Source organism: Neolamprologus brichardi, chromosome 7 (assembly GCF_056152115.1).
Source record: "Neolamprologus brichardi isolate AB-2024 chromosome 7, ASM5615211v1, whole genome shotgun sequence".
In the NCBI taxonomy this organism is placed as follows: domain Eukaryota; kingdom Metazoa; phylum Chordata; class Actinopteri; order Cichliformes; family Cichlidae; genus Neolamprologus; species Neolamprologus brichardi.
Window position 1 is genome coordinate 53,435,172 of NC_142110.1, and position 17,729 is coordinate 53,452,900.

General features: G+C 42.8%; 1 protein-coding gene across 1 annotated transcript; it reads left to right on the forward strand.

Annotated features, from left to right (window-relative positions):
• Positions 1–1,983: 1,983 nt before the first annotated feature.
• enc1 (ectodermal-neural cortex 1) lies at positions 1,984–14,739 on the forward strand. The gene is made up of 3 exons (XM_006796845.3): positions 1,984–2,301; positions 7,094–8,909; positions 12,306–14,739. Exon 2 carries the CDS (start codon positions 7,100–7,102, stop codon positions 8,873–8,875), a length of 1,776 nt encoding a protein of 591 aa, XP_006796908.1. The 5' UTR covers positions 1,984–2,301; positions 7,094–7,099; the 3' UTR covers positions 8,876–8,909; positions 12,306–14,739.
• The last annotated feature ends 2,990 nt before the right edge of the window (positions 14,740–17,729 follow it).

The following is a 17,729-nucleotide window of genomic DNA, read 5'->3' on the forward strand; positions in this document are numbered from 1 at the left end:
ACCTCATTGGGGCACTTTGCTCTCAGACTGCAGGCTTGCTTGTGGTTCCTAGAGTATTTAAAAGTAGAATGGGAGTCAGAGCCTTCAGCTTTCAGGGCTCTCTTCCGTGGAACCAGCTTCCAATTTTGTATTTGGGAGACAGACATCCTCTCTACTTTGAAAATGTTAAGGCTGGATCAGGTGAGGCTGAATCCTCCCATAGTTACGCTGCAATAGCTGCTGGGGGATTCCCATGATGCACCGAGGATTACTTCTTCAGTCACCTTTTCCACTCACCATGTCTTTATACACCTCTCTGCATTGAATCATTAGTTATTATTAATCTCTCACAGCAAGAGGATTCTGTGTTGGAATCCACTGGAGTACCAGGAGTTCTCTCCAGGTCCTCCACTTTCCACCCATGCTAGCATATGTGTCCAGGGTGTACCCACCTTTCACTCTATGGCATCTGGGACAGGCTCCACCTTGAAGCTTCATATAAAGTAGTATTACCTAATGGTGATTTGTTAGCGTATGTATTATCAACTTATAGAAAGTACAGTAAAGGGATATCACGTTAGCTTGGACCTCTGACCTCTTCTTCAAGGTCATATAAGGTCAAATTTTCATAAGTGTTGAAAATGAGCTGCTTAGTTAGGAATATACTGTAATATAAAGTTATTCAGTTATCCATTATCTACTCCTATATAATGTTTGTATAATAAAGAAAACATATGTCATGCTACATTTACCTGATTTTTACTGCACTACAAACTTCTTACAAGTGAGCAAAGAAACAATACAAAAACCTGTTTGTCTGCTAGTCTGCTGTTGACAATAATTAATTATTTGACAATAATAATTATTGGCAAATATATTAAATTGTCATTATTTGGCAACAATTATGCTGCCAAATAAAGTAGCATCCTTCACATAACAGGGCTACTTGCATTACTTTGCCCACTAGGTGTCTCTGTTGCCATACACAAAGTCCATGTTAGAGCGCAAAGACGTTTCTCTTCAACACTTTTCAGAGTGTACTTCCCTGGTGAACGGTATGCTGCGTTATCCTCACCATAAACCGATTGTTCGGTTTTCATCAACAGTCGATGAGAAAGGGAACTGAGTGTGAGTTCTCAACAGCTCTGTGGCCACCACATTGCACATCAAAAACAAACAAACCAAACAGCAACATCACAGCGTCGAGGATCCTCTGAAGAGTTTAGTCACAGCCAAATGCACCGTCAACGAGCACCGCAGATGTGACTCACACAAGATGCTCACGGATAAAATTGGACTTCCCGTTCCCAGCTCTCCCCCCTTTTACTAAAAACCACAGAGACCTTTGTAATCCTATAGGACCTGACACTGGCTCAATGTGACTCAGTCAGACTTTGTGGCATTTCCTATATGTTATTGTTTCAGAATGTCTTGGAGTGGCTGTTTAAAGTCTTGAGAACACAAAGCACAACACCGGAACAATACCTTTAATTTTCTCTTGGCTCTTCTGTCATAATGCTGGGTGGATCCTGTTTGGTCTTCTGAGGAATCACTAAACCATTACGTGGACTGCTGCGACGCAATCTACCATCAGATCCTGCAAACTGTATCAGCATTTTACTAAAGCATTTGCATTTCAAACCAAGTTAAGCACCGCTCCTATTCACGCAGCCTGCTTAGTAGTTACTTTGTAGAAATATATATATATATATATATATATATATATATCTTTCAGATATGTTAATCATATGACTCCTCTAATGCATACTTTATTAAGAGTCTATTAAGAGTTTATTAAGTTTATTAAGAGTCTGGACGGTCAGAAAGAAAACTTTAACTGAACTCATCTTTAAGGATTACTTGGTAATTACTTGGTAATTATCTTACACAGTGTGGTACATATTCTCTTTCCTTCACTCGGTTTCGTGCGCGAGGTTATGGTCCTCCCAGTTCCCACTGTGGACACACCCACTTGTTTCAGTGAGAGAGAAGTGGGAGCGCAGGAGAAGGAGGAGGACACATAGGATTCAGTCACACAGCAGCAGCAGCTTTAGAGGAGCTCATCCAAACATCTCCGCTCATCCTTCACATCACAGCTACCATTTATTGATACCCGGCTGTCCAGAGGTCCATAGAAGCCTCGGTAAACTCCCTGTAACTCACAATCGGCGTGGATCTCGACTTAGTATTCCGTGACCTTTCGGATATAAATCCCACGGAGTTGCACTCCCCGAGCGTTAGGCTTGCATCGTGGCTCTTGTAGAAGTGGCATGTTCGAGGGAAACTCCGGGCACAATTGAACTCCTGCTTTCACCCAAAGAGGTAAAACAAAACAAAGCATAATAATAATATTGATTATAATAATGAGGATAATAATAATGCTAAACCACCTCACTGCATCATGTTAAAGCGTGTGGCTCGATTGTTAGATAGTAACTACGAATGCATCCCCCTTCTGCTCTCACGATGACGGAAAGCTCCAGGCTGGAGCCTTAGGAAGCGCAACAATGTTTACATCCGCTGATCACGTTCAGGTTCATTTTATTGATTTGTTGATTTATCGATAGCTGATCTCCCCCTTTGTCGTCTGCGTTCATGTCCTCAGCTGTTTCCTTGCACATCCGTGCATGCTGGGGATGTTTTGTTTAAAATGCGACGTCAGGTGTGACACGCTCTTCTCGACGTTACAAAGCCATGATTTTAATTTATTTAATTAGGTTTTTTTGTTTGTTTGTTTGTTTTTCAATTGTACGGCGTTTGTTTGTGCATTTAGACTTGAGATCGTACATTTCGATTCCGACCAAAACTGAAGAAGCAGGCGAACACATCTATAGCTCATTGCTCTTTCCTCTTGTTTTGCATCTTGCTTCAATTACCGCCCCCACTCACCGAGTGGCAGATGTACAGAACGAGGTCCACATAAGCTCCGGTGTTTACTTTTGAAGTGACTCCCCTCCCATCCCTCTTCCTGAGTCCATGGTTGACTGTGAACACCTGGCAATGATTTTTAAACAGGCTGTAGTCAGCCAGGCCCTGGCTCGTGTCCAGTGGCTGCATGTGCATGTCCTTTAACTGTGTGCTTTCTGAGTGAGGCGTGTAGTGTGGGCTTTCTGGGCTGTGTGCTCAGTGTTTGGATCTGATTTCTGTGAGGGGTGGGATGAGGAAGACATCTCTCTCTCTCCCTCTCTCTCAGCCACCCAGCCAACCACACATTTTGGCACTGCTGGCATTTCTTCCTGTCTGGACCCTTTGGTGTAGTGACTGTGGTATTATAATAGAGGGTAGTCAGGGAAGTCCTCCAGAGCAGCGTGGAAACCTCAATGCTGATAAGCTGTATCAAATTATTATTTTAGTCTAGTTGTTTGTATTAACTTGTGCAACAGAGATATTTGCTTTATTATACCACAAGCTGTCACATATTTTAATGGTCATCAAAGGGTTTGTGTTTGAAATTAGGCTGCACATTTGTGGTAAAATGGGCACCACCTTTGCAACTGTGAGTCTTTCTCTCCACTGTCCTTAAAAATAAACTATAAAAATGACCGCTTTGTAAAAGAAATAGAAATATTAATGGCACAGCAGAACTTCTCAGTACTCACAGCAATGTCTTTTGTTCTTTCTGACCAACAGTACAAAACTTTCAGGAATTTTCTCACCAATTTGGTTTGAATGGAGGCAGGGTGGGGACTTAAACTACTTGAGGTTGAACCTCTTTGTAGGTTATGTTAATAAGGTTTCATTAACCTAAAATTCTTTGCTACTTTGCTTTGTCATAAAGCTATGAATAAGTAGGAGGAAGAATGTTGCACAAAGAAAAAAGAGTCAGAAACATAAGATAATCAGACAAATTATGGTATGAAAAACTTGAGTCACCAAAGAGGGAAGTGCAGCTCTTGTTAATTTTTCCCCAACATGTTATGTAAATGTTATAATTTGCTTATTATTATTATTTTTACTTTGAAATTGATTATATTTTCCTATATTCTCATGGGAAATGCACAAAATCCACCTTGTGCAGATTACGTCTGCAGATGTGAAGATGTGTCCAGGAGTTTGTTCTCATTTAGAGCAGGAGTAAGACAGCCTGCATTAGTTAATAGCCGAAAAGGGTTTGTCAGTTTAATCCTAGCTTTGAAATAGTTTTCCTTTTGCATTCCGCTTGTAGCTTCCGTGTAATTTACAGTTTCCAGACAGCTGTCAGGAATTTTTACAGACTTGTCACACTCGTGATGTTTGAATGCGCCCTGTGCCTGTGTCCTGTGGATGATGAGATTAAAGTAATGAAAGGTAAAGCAAATTTAAACAGTGATACGAGTTATCTAATTTCCTCTGTAATTAGTGCTTAAGATCAAAACAAGAGAAACGTGCTTATGTTTCAGAGGTTAGTCTAAGTTTAAGCTTATAATCAGGAAGCAAATCCAACACTTTTAAGCGTAAGTGCAGTCTTCAATTATTCTTTCTTGTTGCATTGTCTAAGATTTGTATAAAACCTTTTTTTGTTTTATTTATTTCTATTTTGAATCTAGCCGTGCTTGTATATGTCACAGACGGGTTTCGGGACCAGCTGCTTGAGCTGGTAATCCAGGCTTTACCCTTTAATATGCAAATAGTTGAGGCATGTGGTTTACTGATCTTTTCATTGTTCACCTTTCCCGCACTCCCCAGTATGCGGGCGTGAGTGAGCACTTTCGTTTGACAACAGGGAAAATGAAGATTGTGCAAACAGATCACCTTTGGTAATTGTGCTGGCCAGCAGTGTTGTTTGGAGGAATGAGTGCGTTGCAGTGAGATTAAAATGGAAAAGCTGTGTTGTGCTTTGCTATTTTATTGCCACTAAATGATTTGTTTGGCAAAAGAACAGAGACGGTTAGCAGCTCAGCTAAGTGTCTATCATTTACTGGTAGACTATAATTAGCTTGTAATCATTTTGCTAGCTAGTATGAAGCTAAATTATTGGACTAACTGAAGTGTTTATCTGCCAGCTCCAGTGCCTGAGAGCACCAATGGTTCTATTTATTAATATGCCAATGATTAACAAGTGTGAAACCTTTTCATTTTAGCGCCTGACTTATAAGGATCACATATTTAAATCGAGTCACTTACAGCCTCCAGTTAGAAACCCTGAGCTGCAATGTGTCTGTGTGTGTGTGTAGCATGTGACGTGTGCAAGGAGATTAGGTGAGGATGTTCTCCTTACAGATGAGCCAGAGGCCAGGAGTTGACAGGTTGCCAGTTTTGTCACTGCAGGAATGCAGTAAATCCTGTTCAACCGGTGGCGGTTGGTTTTGGGTTTCATTAACTTGTAATAAATAAGATTCTTCCTCTTTATACAAAGACGCGGAATGGCTGTGCACAGGCATCGCTGTCCTTTGAGCTGTGCGCTGACATCCCTGTGCGAACATGTTCAAAGGGACAAAGCCCAGAATCATTAAGATTCATCCTCTGAGCACCCTGAATGCCAAAAAAATAAAATCAAAATTCATAGCTGTTCATTCAGTATGCATTGAGATATTAAGCCCAAGGTATGAGTGCCATTGCTCACCAGAAATCCCCACTGGACTTGCATTCATACCTGCAGGGATTGGGCTTGATTTCCTATTCATGAGACTGCATTCTGAGGATTTTGGAACAGATGATGCAACTTAGGGAAAATGGAAACTGTCCTTAGCACTCTGTAGCTTTCTGTTTTTTGAAGAGGAGTCATTTATGACAGCAAGGAACTTTTGAACTCTTTCACTCTTGAAGTGAAAATCCTATCATTCGAACATCAAATGCTCACCACCTGTAGGTTTGTAAAACATTTGCTTGCTGACAGAGCTTGACCCCTTTCAGCTACAATAGATTTCACTTTAGGAGAGCCTTTGAAATGCGGAAAAGTGTAAATATTTATATATATATATATATATAATATAAATATATATATATAAATATATATATTTTAAGCATTGAACCTCCATAGAAATTCAGTTTTTATTAAACGTCTACATCTGTTTTATACCTAGCATATATGGAGGTCTGTTTCTTTTTCTGAAGCATTTTATTGATGTTTTTTTTTCTTATTGAGCCATCAGAACTTTTTAATCATTATAATTCACAGCAGCTGTCAGGTTGTGGAGCTATTTGCAGTCAAGAATGAAATTACAAAACCATTAGAAACAAGCCCAGTCCTGTTTTTGTACTAAAACCTACCCTTTCTACTAAGATTAACCAGCCTTCTATCAAATTCTATCAAGACCGATAGACTTAGGGGCAGGCTGACAACTTAAACTGTCTGTCAGCTGTGGATTTACTGGGTCAGACAGAGACTTGGTCTCTCTGTAAATAGAGTGCAGAAGGCACTTGACATGTCTAGAAATTGGTTGGAATAAAAGCGAGCTGTGAGCGAGCACAGGGCGAAGACAGTGAAGATGGGATCTGTGATTTTCTGGGAGGAGAGTGTGCATTTCTCAGAGGCTTAAAAGAGCCCCACTGTCCTTTTTTTTCTTTTTCCCTTTTCATGAAGAATCCTCTGCAAAGGGAAACTTCATTGTTAATCGTGGCATCTCTGAAAGAGGAGGATTAGCATTGCTCAGAGCTGCAAGGCCTTGCAGTCTCTGCAAGACAATTGTTATCTACTCGACCTTCAGAACCCTCAGATTTATGCTGTTTTGTAATTTGTAATCACTTGATCTTTTTCTGAATATCTTGATCTCTTGGGAAGGATTGAGACTCCTCCTCCAAAAATACATTTTACGTTTTTTTTAAATCTCATTGTGGATATCAGTGCCCAACAATGTAATATATCAGCATCAACATCACCACATAGTGCATCCACTGTATTCACTTCACTAAACCTACATTTTTATGACTGATTGTACAGGACAAACAGTTTGTTTGCACTGTAAAGCTCCTGATTAATAGCTATTACATGCCACATTTTTCAACATAAATTGCATCTAGCTTTAAATTTTAGTGGATGTGTTTAAAAGGTTAAGATACACCATATTACAGACTATTTGAAGACGGAAGATACACGTTGTGGGAAATGTTGAATTGGTGAATAATAATTATGTGTAGTGGGCTTCAAATATGCAGTGCATTGATGAGAGATTTTTCTTTATCTCTTTCATTTTAGGATTCAATGAAAATGTCCGTGTGCGTCCATGAGAACCGAAAATCGCGAGCCAGCACCGGCTCCATGAACATCTACCTTTTTCACAAGTCCTCCTATGCCGACAGCGTCCTTATGCACCTCAACTCGCTGCGGCAGCAAAGGCTTTTCACCGATGTCTTGCTCCATGCTGGCAGCCGCTCCTTTCCCTGCCACCGCGCAGTGCTGGCTGCCTGCAGTCGCTACTTTGAGGCCATGTTCAGCGGTGGCCTCAGGGAGAGTCAGGCCAGTGAGGTTGACTTCCGTGATTCGATCCACCCAGAGGTTTTGGAGCTCCTGCTGGATTACGCTTATTCATCACGGGTGGTCATCAATGAGGAGAATGCAGAGTCGTTGTTGGAGGCTGGGGACATGTTGGAGTTTCAGGACATCCGGGATGCCTGCGCAGAATTCTTAGAGAGAAACCTTCACCCATCCAACTGCCTTGGTATGCTTCTGTTGTCAGACGCCCATCAGTGTACCAAGCTGTCAGAGCTCTCCTGGGGCATGTGCCTCAGCAACTTTCCTGCTATTTGCAAGACGGAGGACTTCCTCCAACTGCCCAAAGATATGGTGGTGCAGCTTTTATCGCATGAGGAGCTAGAGACAGAAGATGAGAGACTGGTTTACGAAGCTGCTCTTAACTGGATCAACTACGACTTGGAAAGGAGGCACTGCCATCTCCCGGAGCTCCTGAGAACGGTTCGCCTTGCGCTATTGCCTGCCATCTTTTTAATGGAGAACGTCTCTACTGAAGAGCTAATTAACTCCCAGGCCAAGAGCAAGGAGCTGGTGGATGAAGCTATTCGCTGTAAGCTGAAAATCCTGCAGAACGATGGCGTTGTTAACAGCCCATGTGCTCGACCCAGAAAAACCAGCCATGCCCTGTTTCTTCTGGGTGGCCAGACTTTCATGTGTGACAAGTTGTACCTCGTGGACCAGAAAGCCAAAGAGATCATCCCAAAGGCTGACATCCCCAGTCCACGGAAGGAGTTTAGTGCCTGTGCAATTGGATGTAAGGTGTACATCACTGGTGGCAGAGGCTCAGAAAATGGCGTGTCCAAAGATGTTTGGGTCTATGACACTGTCCACGAGGAATGGTCAAAGGCGGCACCCATGCTGATTGCCAGGTTCGGCCACGGGTCTGCAGAGCTGAAACACTGTCTCTACGTCGTAGGTGGTCACACCGCAGCGACAGGCTGCCTTCCAGCTTCTCCATCAGTGTCTCTCAAACAGGTGGAGCAGTTTGACCCCGTGGCAAACAAGTGGACAATGGTAGCTCCTCTGAGAGAGGGTGTGAGCAACGCAGCAGTAGTTAGCGTCAAACTCAAACTCTTTGCTTTCGGAGGAACCAGCGTCACCCACGACAAGCTGCCCAAGGTGCAGTGCTACGATCCGCAGGAGAACCGATGGACCGTGCCTGCATCCTGCCCTCAGCCATGGCGCTACACAGCCGCCGCTGTCCTGGGAAACCAGATCTTCGTCATGGGCGGAGACACAGAGTTCTCAGCATGCTCGGCATACAAGTTCAGCAGCGAGAGCTACCAGTGGACAAAAGTGGGTGATGTGACTGCCAAGAGGATGAGCTGCCAGGCTGTGGCATCAGGGAACAAACTCTATGTGGTGGGTGGGTACTTTGGCACACAGAGGTGTAAAACTCTGGACTGCTATGACCCCACACTGGATGCGTGGAACAGCATAACTACAGTGCCATACTCACTCATTCCTACTGCTTTCGTCAGCACCTGGAAACATCTACCTGCTTGAGTTCAGAACCCTCTACATGCACCCTTTCCATTAGGTAAGATTGTGCTCCTGACACCTTTGATTTTAAGTGCCTTGTGGAGTACTGGTATTATGCGATATATGAGAACAGTTGTATGAAGCAGGTTTTTTTTGTTTCAGTTGGAGCTGTAAAAAAAATCCAATAAATTGCCTGAAGTAACTGGAAATTTAACTAGAAATACGAAAAAAAAAAAAAACACCCTCAGCAGTACACTTCCCTTCTGTTTGGGACTAGCACCTCGAGGCTATGTTAGCCACTGCTATAACACACCTGACTCTTTGACAGCTCTGTCAGCATTCGTGTTTGATCTAGGGCAGTCCAAGGGTCGGGTTTTCCCAAGGGAAATCATACAATTTGATCCTTTTTTAAGAACCCTCCATCACAAATCTGACAGTGCTACACTAGAGCGATTCTTTGAAGCACCCTTTGAAGGGTTTGACAGTTTTTGGTAGTATAAACACTCAGTATTGAATTGCATTATTAATGTTTTACTCCCGTATAGATGTATGTCTATGTGAATTGCATTTAGAGTTTGAAGTATCATGATTTTAAAATTAAAAAGAATTCAGGCCTGTAACGTGATGCAATTTTTCACTCTGTTAGGCTTTTAGATTTTCACAAAAAGAGTTACACTGGCAAGATAAGTGGAGTGGAGAGCAGACCAGTGGGGGATTGATAGGGCTTGTGTGCTTTAGTTAAGTGAGTTATGCGGCTGCGGGGATGGGCCGAAGGACAGAGAGGGTAATTGAAAGAGAATAGGATACTTTTATTGCTCCTGTGGGGGAAATCTCTCTAAGAGGGAAAAGGGGGTCTGCCAATTAGACAAGCTCCACACCAGCAGGCTGCAACACCCCAGCGCGGATAATCCACTCTCAGTTGCCTTCCTTTGATGAGGTTATGGTCTTTACACTGGGTGAGAGGGAGGTGGCTGGCGACTCACGCAGTGTCGGAAACCATTCATCATCAGCTACAAGATGAGGCGACTGCGAGAAGTGGCAGCGAGGGACATGAGGAGGCGTTGTAAAGCTAGACGGCGTGAGACCTACCCCTCAGCCCACTCAAACACACACCATCCTTCATAGTAGTGGCCTCGCTCTGAAAATTTACGATCTCTTCCGGTTCCGTCTGTGCCTTCCTGGTCTTATTTTTAACTACGGTCTCCAGCTCTGATGGTAAATAGGCTGGACGTATGTGGAGCATGGGTAGTGAGCTGGCAAACCTGATCTTTCGGCGCACTGCAGGCTGGAGGGTCATGATCACATCACATCAGACAATCACTGCAACCTACTCCGATGCCCACGCACACATAGCCTTGCAGACAGTCTTTCGTTTTTCTCTATTTTTTTTCTGAAATGGCTAGCAGGTATGAATGCAAAGTACTGACATACACAAACGGTGTCCCACTTGATGATCCCAGGAAACTGCTCGGAGTGGCATCACTGCTATAAGGCTGTGATGTTCCTCTTCTTTACTGGATGAAATATTTTGCATTGTTTTGTTTTTTTTGTGACTTGTCTCTGAAAGAGAGACTGAAGGCCTGAACTATCTGTAAGCCAGCGCAATAAAATGCTCAGTGAAGTGAATAATCCTGCCACTAATTTAATAGAGAATTTGTTTTTTTTCTGTGTCTGCCTGTCATGGCAACTGACAGTCTACTCAATGAACGCGGTGAAAAGATGAAATGTGGAGGAATGGAAAAGAAGGCTGACTGTTTAGGAATAAAAGGAGAATGAAGGATGTTAGACCTCACAGGAGGAGATTGTAGCTGTGAGGGGAAAAAACAAAGTTTGCTGTCTTTTTCTCCCAGGGGAAAATTCCTAACTCTTCTATGAGTTCTCCTTTTTTATTTTCTCAGAAAGCTGTTAGCAAGGAAAATGGTTGAAGAATTACCACCAAAATGCTTAATGTGAGGCATAACAGAATCATTTTAGAACTCAGTCTTTTGTATGGGTGAATGGTAATGGTAAATGGCCTGTATTGATATAGCGCTTTACTAGTTCCTAAGGACCCCAAAGCGCTTTACATATCCAGTCATCCACCCATTCACACACTGGTGATGGCAACCCTGGGATGCACTGACAGAGGCGAGGCTGCCGAACGCTGGCGCCACCGGGCCCCAAAGCGACCACCACCAGTAGGCAACGGGTGAAGTGTCTTGCCCAAGGACACAACGACCAAGACTGTCCGAGCCGGGGCTCGAACCGGCAACCTTCCGATAAGGCGAACTCCCAACTCTTGAGCCACGATCGCCATGATTGCCGCGAATATAATGGTTGGTGGGTTGGTGGGTTTTGTTAGCATCAGATAAAGCCACGCTAGCGTTTTCTCAATTTTCCACAGTTAGCTGCTAAGCTAAACTAAGATAAGCTAAGATAAGCTAATAATCCCATCTTTTAGAACATGTCAGAGTAATCAGGCTTCAAACAACAAACTATTGACATAAAAGTAAACAAATGGAGATCACACAGTATCCACTGCTTTAAATACTCTAGCAAATCTGTGTTAATCTCTGTACCAAAACAAAACTCAGGACTCCAGTTTTCAGACTACTAATAATTTTGAACAGAAATCCAGTACTTAAATAGGTTTCTGGATCTGAAGGTACACAACAGCACTACCCATACAGGGAGAGTGTAACACAGACATATACTCATATGCACTTCACTTACCTCTTTTCACTCTCTATGTGTTTATGCACTACTTTGCATTTAATCATGAGTTATTATTATTAGTTTCTTCCTGTTAAAAAGGGAGTTTTTCCTTCCCACTGTTGCCAAGTGCTTGCTCACAGAGGGTTGTCTGACTGTTGTGGTTTTCTCTGTATTATTGTAGTGTCTTTACCTTACAGTATATAACACCTCGAGGCGACTATTGTTGTGGTTTGGCGCAATGTATAAACAAAATGGAATTTAATTAAACTGAATATACTGCTAACAGAAAGCAACTTGTAACCAACATGTGAGGCACGCTCACCCAAATGACACCAAACACTACACTTTTCTCACTGTGGTTCCCAGCAATACATTCACTGAGTTTGAATTAGATTCACTGATTCTGCAGTAAAATACAACCTGTGGACTGTTCATACTCCTAAATTGTTGTTTAGATCATGTGCACCGCTCATGTCTGTCGTGATTATTAAGTGAATCCAATACTGCTCATGTAAACACAAATACACGTCTCCAAAAAGCTGACTCAACAGCAGGGATACAGTCCACTGGACAGGAGTTTGGTTTTATTTTGTGCACCCTGACTCTTTAGATAGAAAAAAAAATCTTTTATTCCTAATCCATCTTCTGTACTGTTTTGAATAATTAAAAAGTCACCTTTAAACTGTTTAGCACTGTTTGCTTTCAGGCATTTTCACCTTATTAGCCTGCCTAATGAGTCTTTCTTTTCTCTCTCCCTTAGATTTCCCCGTTTTGCATCATCTACTGGTCTCCCAACTGTGAAGAAGCACACATTCTTTTTCTCCAAAAGAGACACTGAGCAGTGATGTACAGACGCCCGCATTCATTTTGATGTTGCAAAGAGGCAAAAAAAGAAAGAAGAAAAAAAAAATCAGAGGCATGGACAGATGGACGCTTTCACTAGAACGATGCCATCTCTCGTTTTGTGAGATGGAAGCTGAGGCGTACAGTAAAAAGAAGTTCACGCAAACAAACCAAACAAACTGCTGCTTGGCACAAACTCCCACTCTGCGTGGGGCATTTTACACTTGTGCTTTCATGCTGCCACTGGCGTGCTGAAAACATATCACACTACCTGCATTTCTTTCCCCCCGTTCAGTCATGAAATGCTTGTGAAGACTTTATTGTTGTTTTTAAATATTAAGAGAAAAAGAAGAAAAAAATGTATAGCATGACAGATGCCCTGTTTAGATTGCTGGAGGTGGAACACGATGATAGGTTAAAGTTTGACTGAACATAGATGATTTATAAAAGGCAGAATGAAGGAGCAAACACCCCCTCAGTCCTCTAATAAGCTCTTCCGTTTGTATCTTCTTTTGCGTCGTTTCAAGCTTGTGCGTCTAACAGCTGTGACACAGAAACAAACCAGGCAGTGACAGGGCACTGCCTGGTTTGTGAGGTTTTGATGGCCAACACCAGCTGAGTTGGAAGAGATTGGAGGGGTAGATCTGTGCATGGCCAAGGAGTGGGATGGGGTGAAGGTGCCTTGAGGTCATGACCTTACATGTTTGCATGTGACGCTTGCTGAACCAACCCACTGTACACAGGGCTGGGCGGATTTTGGCAGGCTCGGAAGGAACGCCGTAACACTTCATGCTGTAAAAGACTGGCTTTGCTTCTGACAAAAGCAGCGGCTCGCTCGCCTGAGTCGTAGCTGAACCCTTTTTTGAGCATGTTCGTGGTGATTCGCTAAGAAAACAAACAAAAGATAACAAAAAAACTGGCATGGACTCTCGTCACCTTAAACGCAAACTGAGAAGTTATCAGTTTCTTCTTAAACTTGCTGCAATGTAGTCTTAATTTATATGGCAATGAATACTCTTGTTATGTTAAGATGTTTTAATCGTATTTATTTTCTTCTCTGCCTGTGTTCATTATGTGAATGTATGTTTGGGTTATGTTGTGCATGGCCGGTTGTTGTGTTTTAATTTCATCGCAGTTGGGGTGGGCGGCTGTATTTTGGACAGTCCAGTTTTTTGCGTGAGGTACTTGGTTCTTTTAAGAGAAACCTCTCCCAGGGTTTCATGGGTGCAAGAGGCAGAATGACTCACACTACGGATGATGTAAAGCAGTCATTAGCAAGACTATAGAGTCCCTTACACTATAGAAGACTGAACGGCTTTGAAAGAAATGTTGTTTTAATTCTCTTTAAGCTCTAATCTGGTTCCAAACTTGCCTTAAATCAGCCTAAATAGGAGACCAAATGAAGTGGGTTAGATGAACCATAAAACAGAAAAGGCTGGGAGATTGGTGCAGTATATGACCCAGTACCAACAAGGGAGAGTACCCCTGACATGGCTAAGATTGTGACAGCTGGACGACTGTCACATGTGCTAACTTGGCTTCTCATGAGTCTTTGTAATCATTAGGTTAAGAACTCCAGTAAGCTGTGCATTGTTAAGGGCAGACACCACAGTGCTTTTCACCATAGTGTCATTCATACACATTAAAAAAAAAGGAAAAAAAAAAAGGTATCCGAAGACCAAAACATGTGTCATTAAACACTTTCATATGAAACACTTGGCAACATTAATCAGTGTTTTTCGTCTGTGTGTCTGTCTGTGTGACCTGAACATTGGCGTTTTACATTTGAATATTAATGGTATCATTGAATTTCAATGTAAGAGGTAATGTTTTGGTGGAATATGTATGTAATTCTTTTTTTAAACTTCTATGTGCAGTCAAATTAAATCAACAGGGGATTAACAGCCCAGTAAATTCTGCTTCAGCGCCTTAAGCCACCCAAAAGTCCCTCTTATTGGCAATTTCAGGACAAACCATTGTGGCTCCATAAGTTTGACCTCATCCAACCACTGAACACGGAGCCTCCGGCCCCGCCAATCAGACGGGAGTACTTCTTTCCCTGTAGAACACAAGTTTCCCTGGCAACAAGAGAGTAATGAATGCCCCTTCAATTTGCACCTAATTGCCGAGTGGCATTTCCCATTTCAGCTCTTTGCCCTCCTCCTTTATCCTCTTGTTTTATCTGGAAATCCAGCCGGCTCAGAATCGGGTGCAGTATCTTGCTTTCATGTGTTGATGTAAATTAAGCCACCGTCGGTGTGCATCGGTTCCTTTCGTCATGTAAGAGTTTTAATTTCTATTTTTATGGCATTATTTTGTACATGTGATTTTTTTCACAATGTGAAATTCATGGCTAAATAAACATGAGAGTTTTTTCCTCTTGACTGTAAAGTGTTGTGTCTTTCTTCTCAGTGCCAAAAACCATTTGTCCATTGGCTTGTTTTAACGCGGTGGTGGTGTGTATTTTAAAGGGCGCAAGGCAGCTTCAGCACAGCATAGGAGACTTTCTGCACTGCTGCATGTTTCACATATTTCGGCAGCTTTGGGGTGAACGCAGCAGCCAGAGCGTCCTGAGGTATTTAAGGCAGTATATCATGCGTACGGCTTTTGTTCTGTGGAGGAGGGACTGAAATCATCTTATCTGTGCCCCTGGCTTCTGAGCTTCCTGCACAAGAACAGCCAGATACTTTCCCTTTCTCTGTCAAGTCACCTTGGCAACAGCAACCTTTTTTTTTCCTGCCAACTGTGGGGGCTGGAAGACATCATGAAATCTTAAAAAGCACCTCCCCAGCCCTGACTCCCCCTCTCACTTTTTACACCCCCTCCCCCTCCTCTATCTTCCAATGAAATGCATTGCAAAGCAGCACGCTAGTAGTGAAGTCCTTGCTGCTTTAGGACGTCCCCAGGTTTTAACAAGTAACAAGTTTTAACATCCTATCAGCCCGCGACCGCAGAGCGCACCGCCACCGGCTGAGTTCTTCCAGCTCCAGCTCTGCTGAGTCTGTTTACATTCTTTGCCCTCACACAACTCCTGACCGGTGACATGTGGTTGAGAAACACCAGTTCTACTGGATCCCCGACCCTCATGCAAGTAAAAACACGCTGGAGGGGTGGGGGAAGGGATGGTGGCTTGAGAAATAAACAAGTGTTTTTTCTGACTGTGTCAGCATGTGCTCAGATGTTGTGAAAAAAACTAAAAAAGCTGTGAAAAATCGTACCGGCACCATTTTCACTTTTCTTACAAGAATGTTTTTCTCAAGCACTCTGAGATCCGGGGGAAAAAAACAACATCAAGCTGACACTGAAGGTTAAATGCGGGGGCTTTGTGTGTGGGAGGCCCCTCTGTGCCTCAACAGTCCCTTCATTAATCAAGACAGGAAGTTGGGCTTCCTGTCCGCCAGGATGTCAGCCTTACCCCCCACCTCCCTGCGCCTCCCAGACCATACCGAGGGTGGCTCGACCCTTTAACACTGTGAATCCTTTGGGTGCTGTAAGCTTATGCAGAACTTGGCTTGAACAGACTAAAAGTCTAGGATTTTGTGTGGGCAGTCTGTATGTGTGGCCGAGTGTGATAAAAACAATGTACCTACATGTTACCGTCGCCTGGCAACGCAGGCATTCGGCTTGACTCAGTAATGTGCACACGCGCACACGCGCACACACGCACACACGCACACAGACAAAAACATTTCAGATGTTTTTCCAGTAAAATATAAAAACTGCACATTTGTTGTGTCTTTACCACCACTCTGTGTTTTGTAAACGTCAGCAGATGATCTGGAACATGAATGAAAGATGAATGAAAAAGTATCAAAGATCTTATTGATTTATTTATACAAATTTTGAGATGGGGCACAAAAATGTTCCGGAACAATTAAATATAATTACGTGCCTATATGGTATCATTGTATTTCATTCATTTTGCGTTAGAAGGCCAAAACAAACAGTGCATAAGTCTCACAGTACTGGTTTGTCTGGGGTACTCAACTCCAAGATCTTTGGTTCCTATAGAAAATACAAATACATATACAGATATTTAGTTTCATTTTATTTTTGGATTCTTCCATTTCTCAAAACTGATGGGCACTGTAGTTTTTAACTTTACTGCTACTCAAGCATGAGTCAGAGTGCATTTTATGTCAGTGACTTTTTTCAGTTGTTTACGCATGTGATGCACTGATGAGTATTTCCAGCAGTGGCACTGTGTATGTGAGATGGCCCCAGAATGAGGGCGAACATTTGGCAAATGATGTTTTTAATTGCCTTTGGAAACAATAAAGCTCCATGGTACAAAGAAATTACAGCATACAATATCAGATTAGTACTATGCTCACAGTAGGGGGAAGGCTTCTGAGAGTTAAATGGGCATATTCTCTTGAACCTAAAGCCATAAATACAATATCAGGATGACATGCCACAGAGCGGCAGTGTCAGACATAAGGCCTAGGGGGCCAGTATCGACCCGGCAAAGACTCAATTAGCCCAGTGGATGGCTTTGGAAAATAGGAAGGATTTCTATACTACATGAAAGCAATAAATTGATCTAAAATTTATTATTAGCACAGAGGAAACATACTAAAAAAGAGGACGTTTTCTGTAAATTAACGAAATCCTAATATTTTCTTGATTTTATAACTACAGGACACTCTGTGCTACCAGAAATTTGTGTGCAATTTTACACACATTATCATGTCATTTCATTGGTCAAGCCCACAGTACATTTGCATAATGACTGAAACCAGCCCTCTGAAGGAACAATGGGCTGGGAGGTCAGTTCCTTAATCTTAATTATGCAAATTCTCATGACCATTGATCAACAACACTGACCAAAATCCACTGATCAAAGCCCCCCCAAGGATCGGGTCCCCCGATACAAACAGAGTAACATAGTGCACGCTGTCAAGTGCCAGGAGGATTGCCAGGATTTATACATCGGGGAAACCAAACAACCTCTGGCGAAGCGATGGCACCACACAGAAGAGCTACCTCTACAGGCCAGGACCCTGCAGTCTGTTCACACCTACAGGCCAGTGGACACTCTTTCAAGGATGAGGATGTACACATCCTGGACAGGGAGGAACACTGGTTTGAGCGCGGAGTCAAGGAGGCCATTTACGTGAAAAGGGAAAGACCATCTCTGAATCAAGGAGGGGGCCTAAGGGTACATCTTTCGCCATCTTACAATGCTGTGATTGCAGCCATTCCCCAACTTTCTGTGAATGGTACTCATGGCCATTGATCAGTGGGTTTTAGTCAGTGGTGTTGATCAATCTGTTTATGAGATTTGGGGAAACCTGCAGTCAGCTGAGACTGAAGAAGTCACTTGGATGAGTGACGAAAC

What these genes read in the sequence shown, in the direction of transcription:
- enc1 (XM_006796845.3), top strand. Translation starts at nt 7,100, where the DNA reads ATGAAAATGTCCGTGTGCGTCCATGAGAACCGAAAATCGCGAGCCAGC.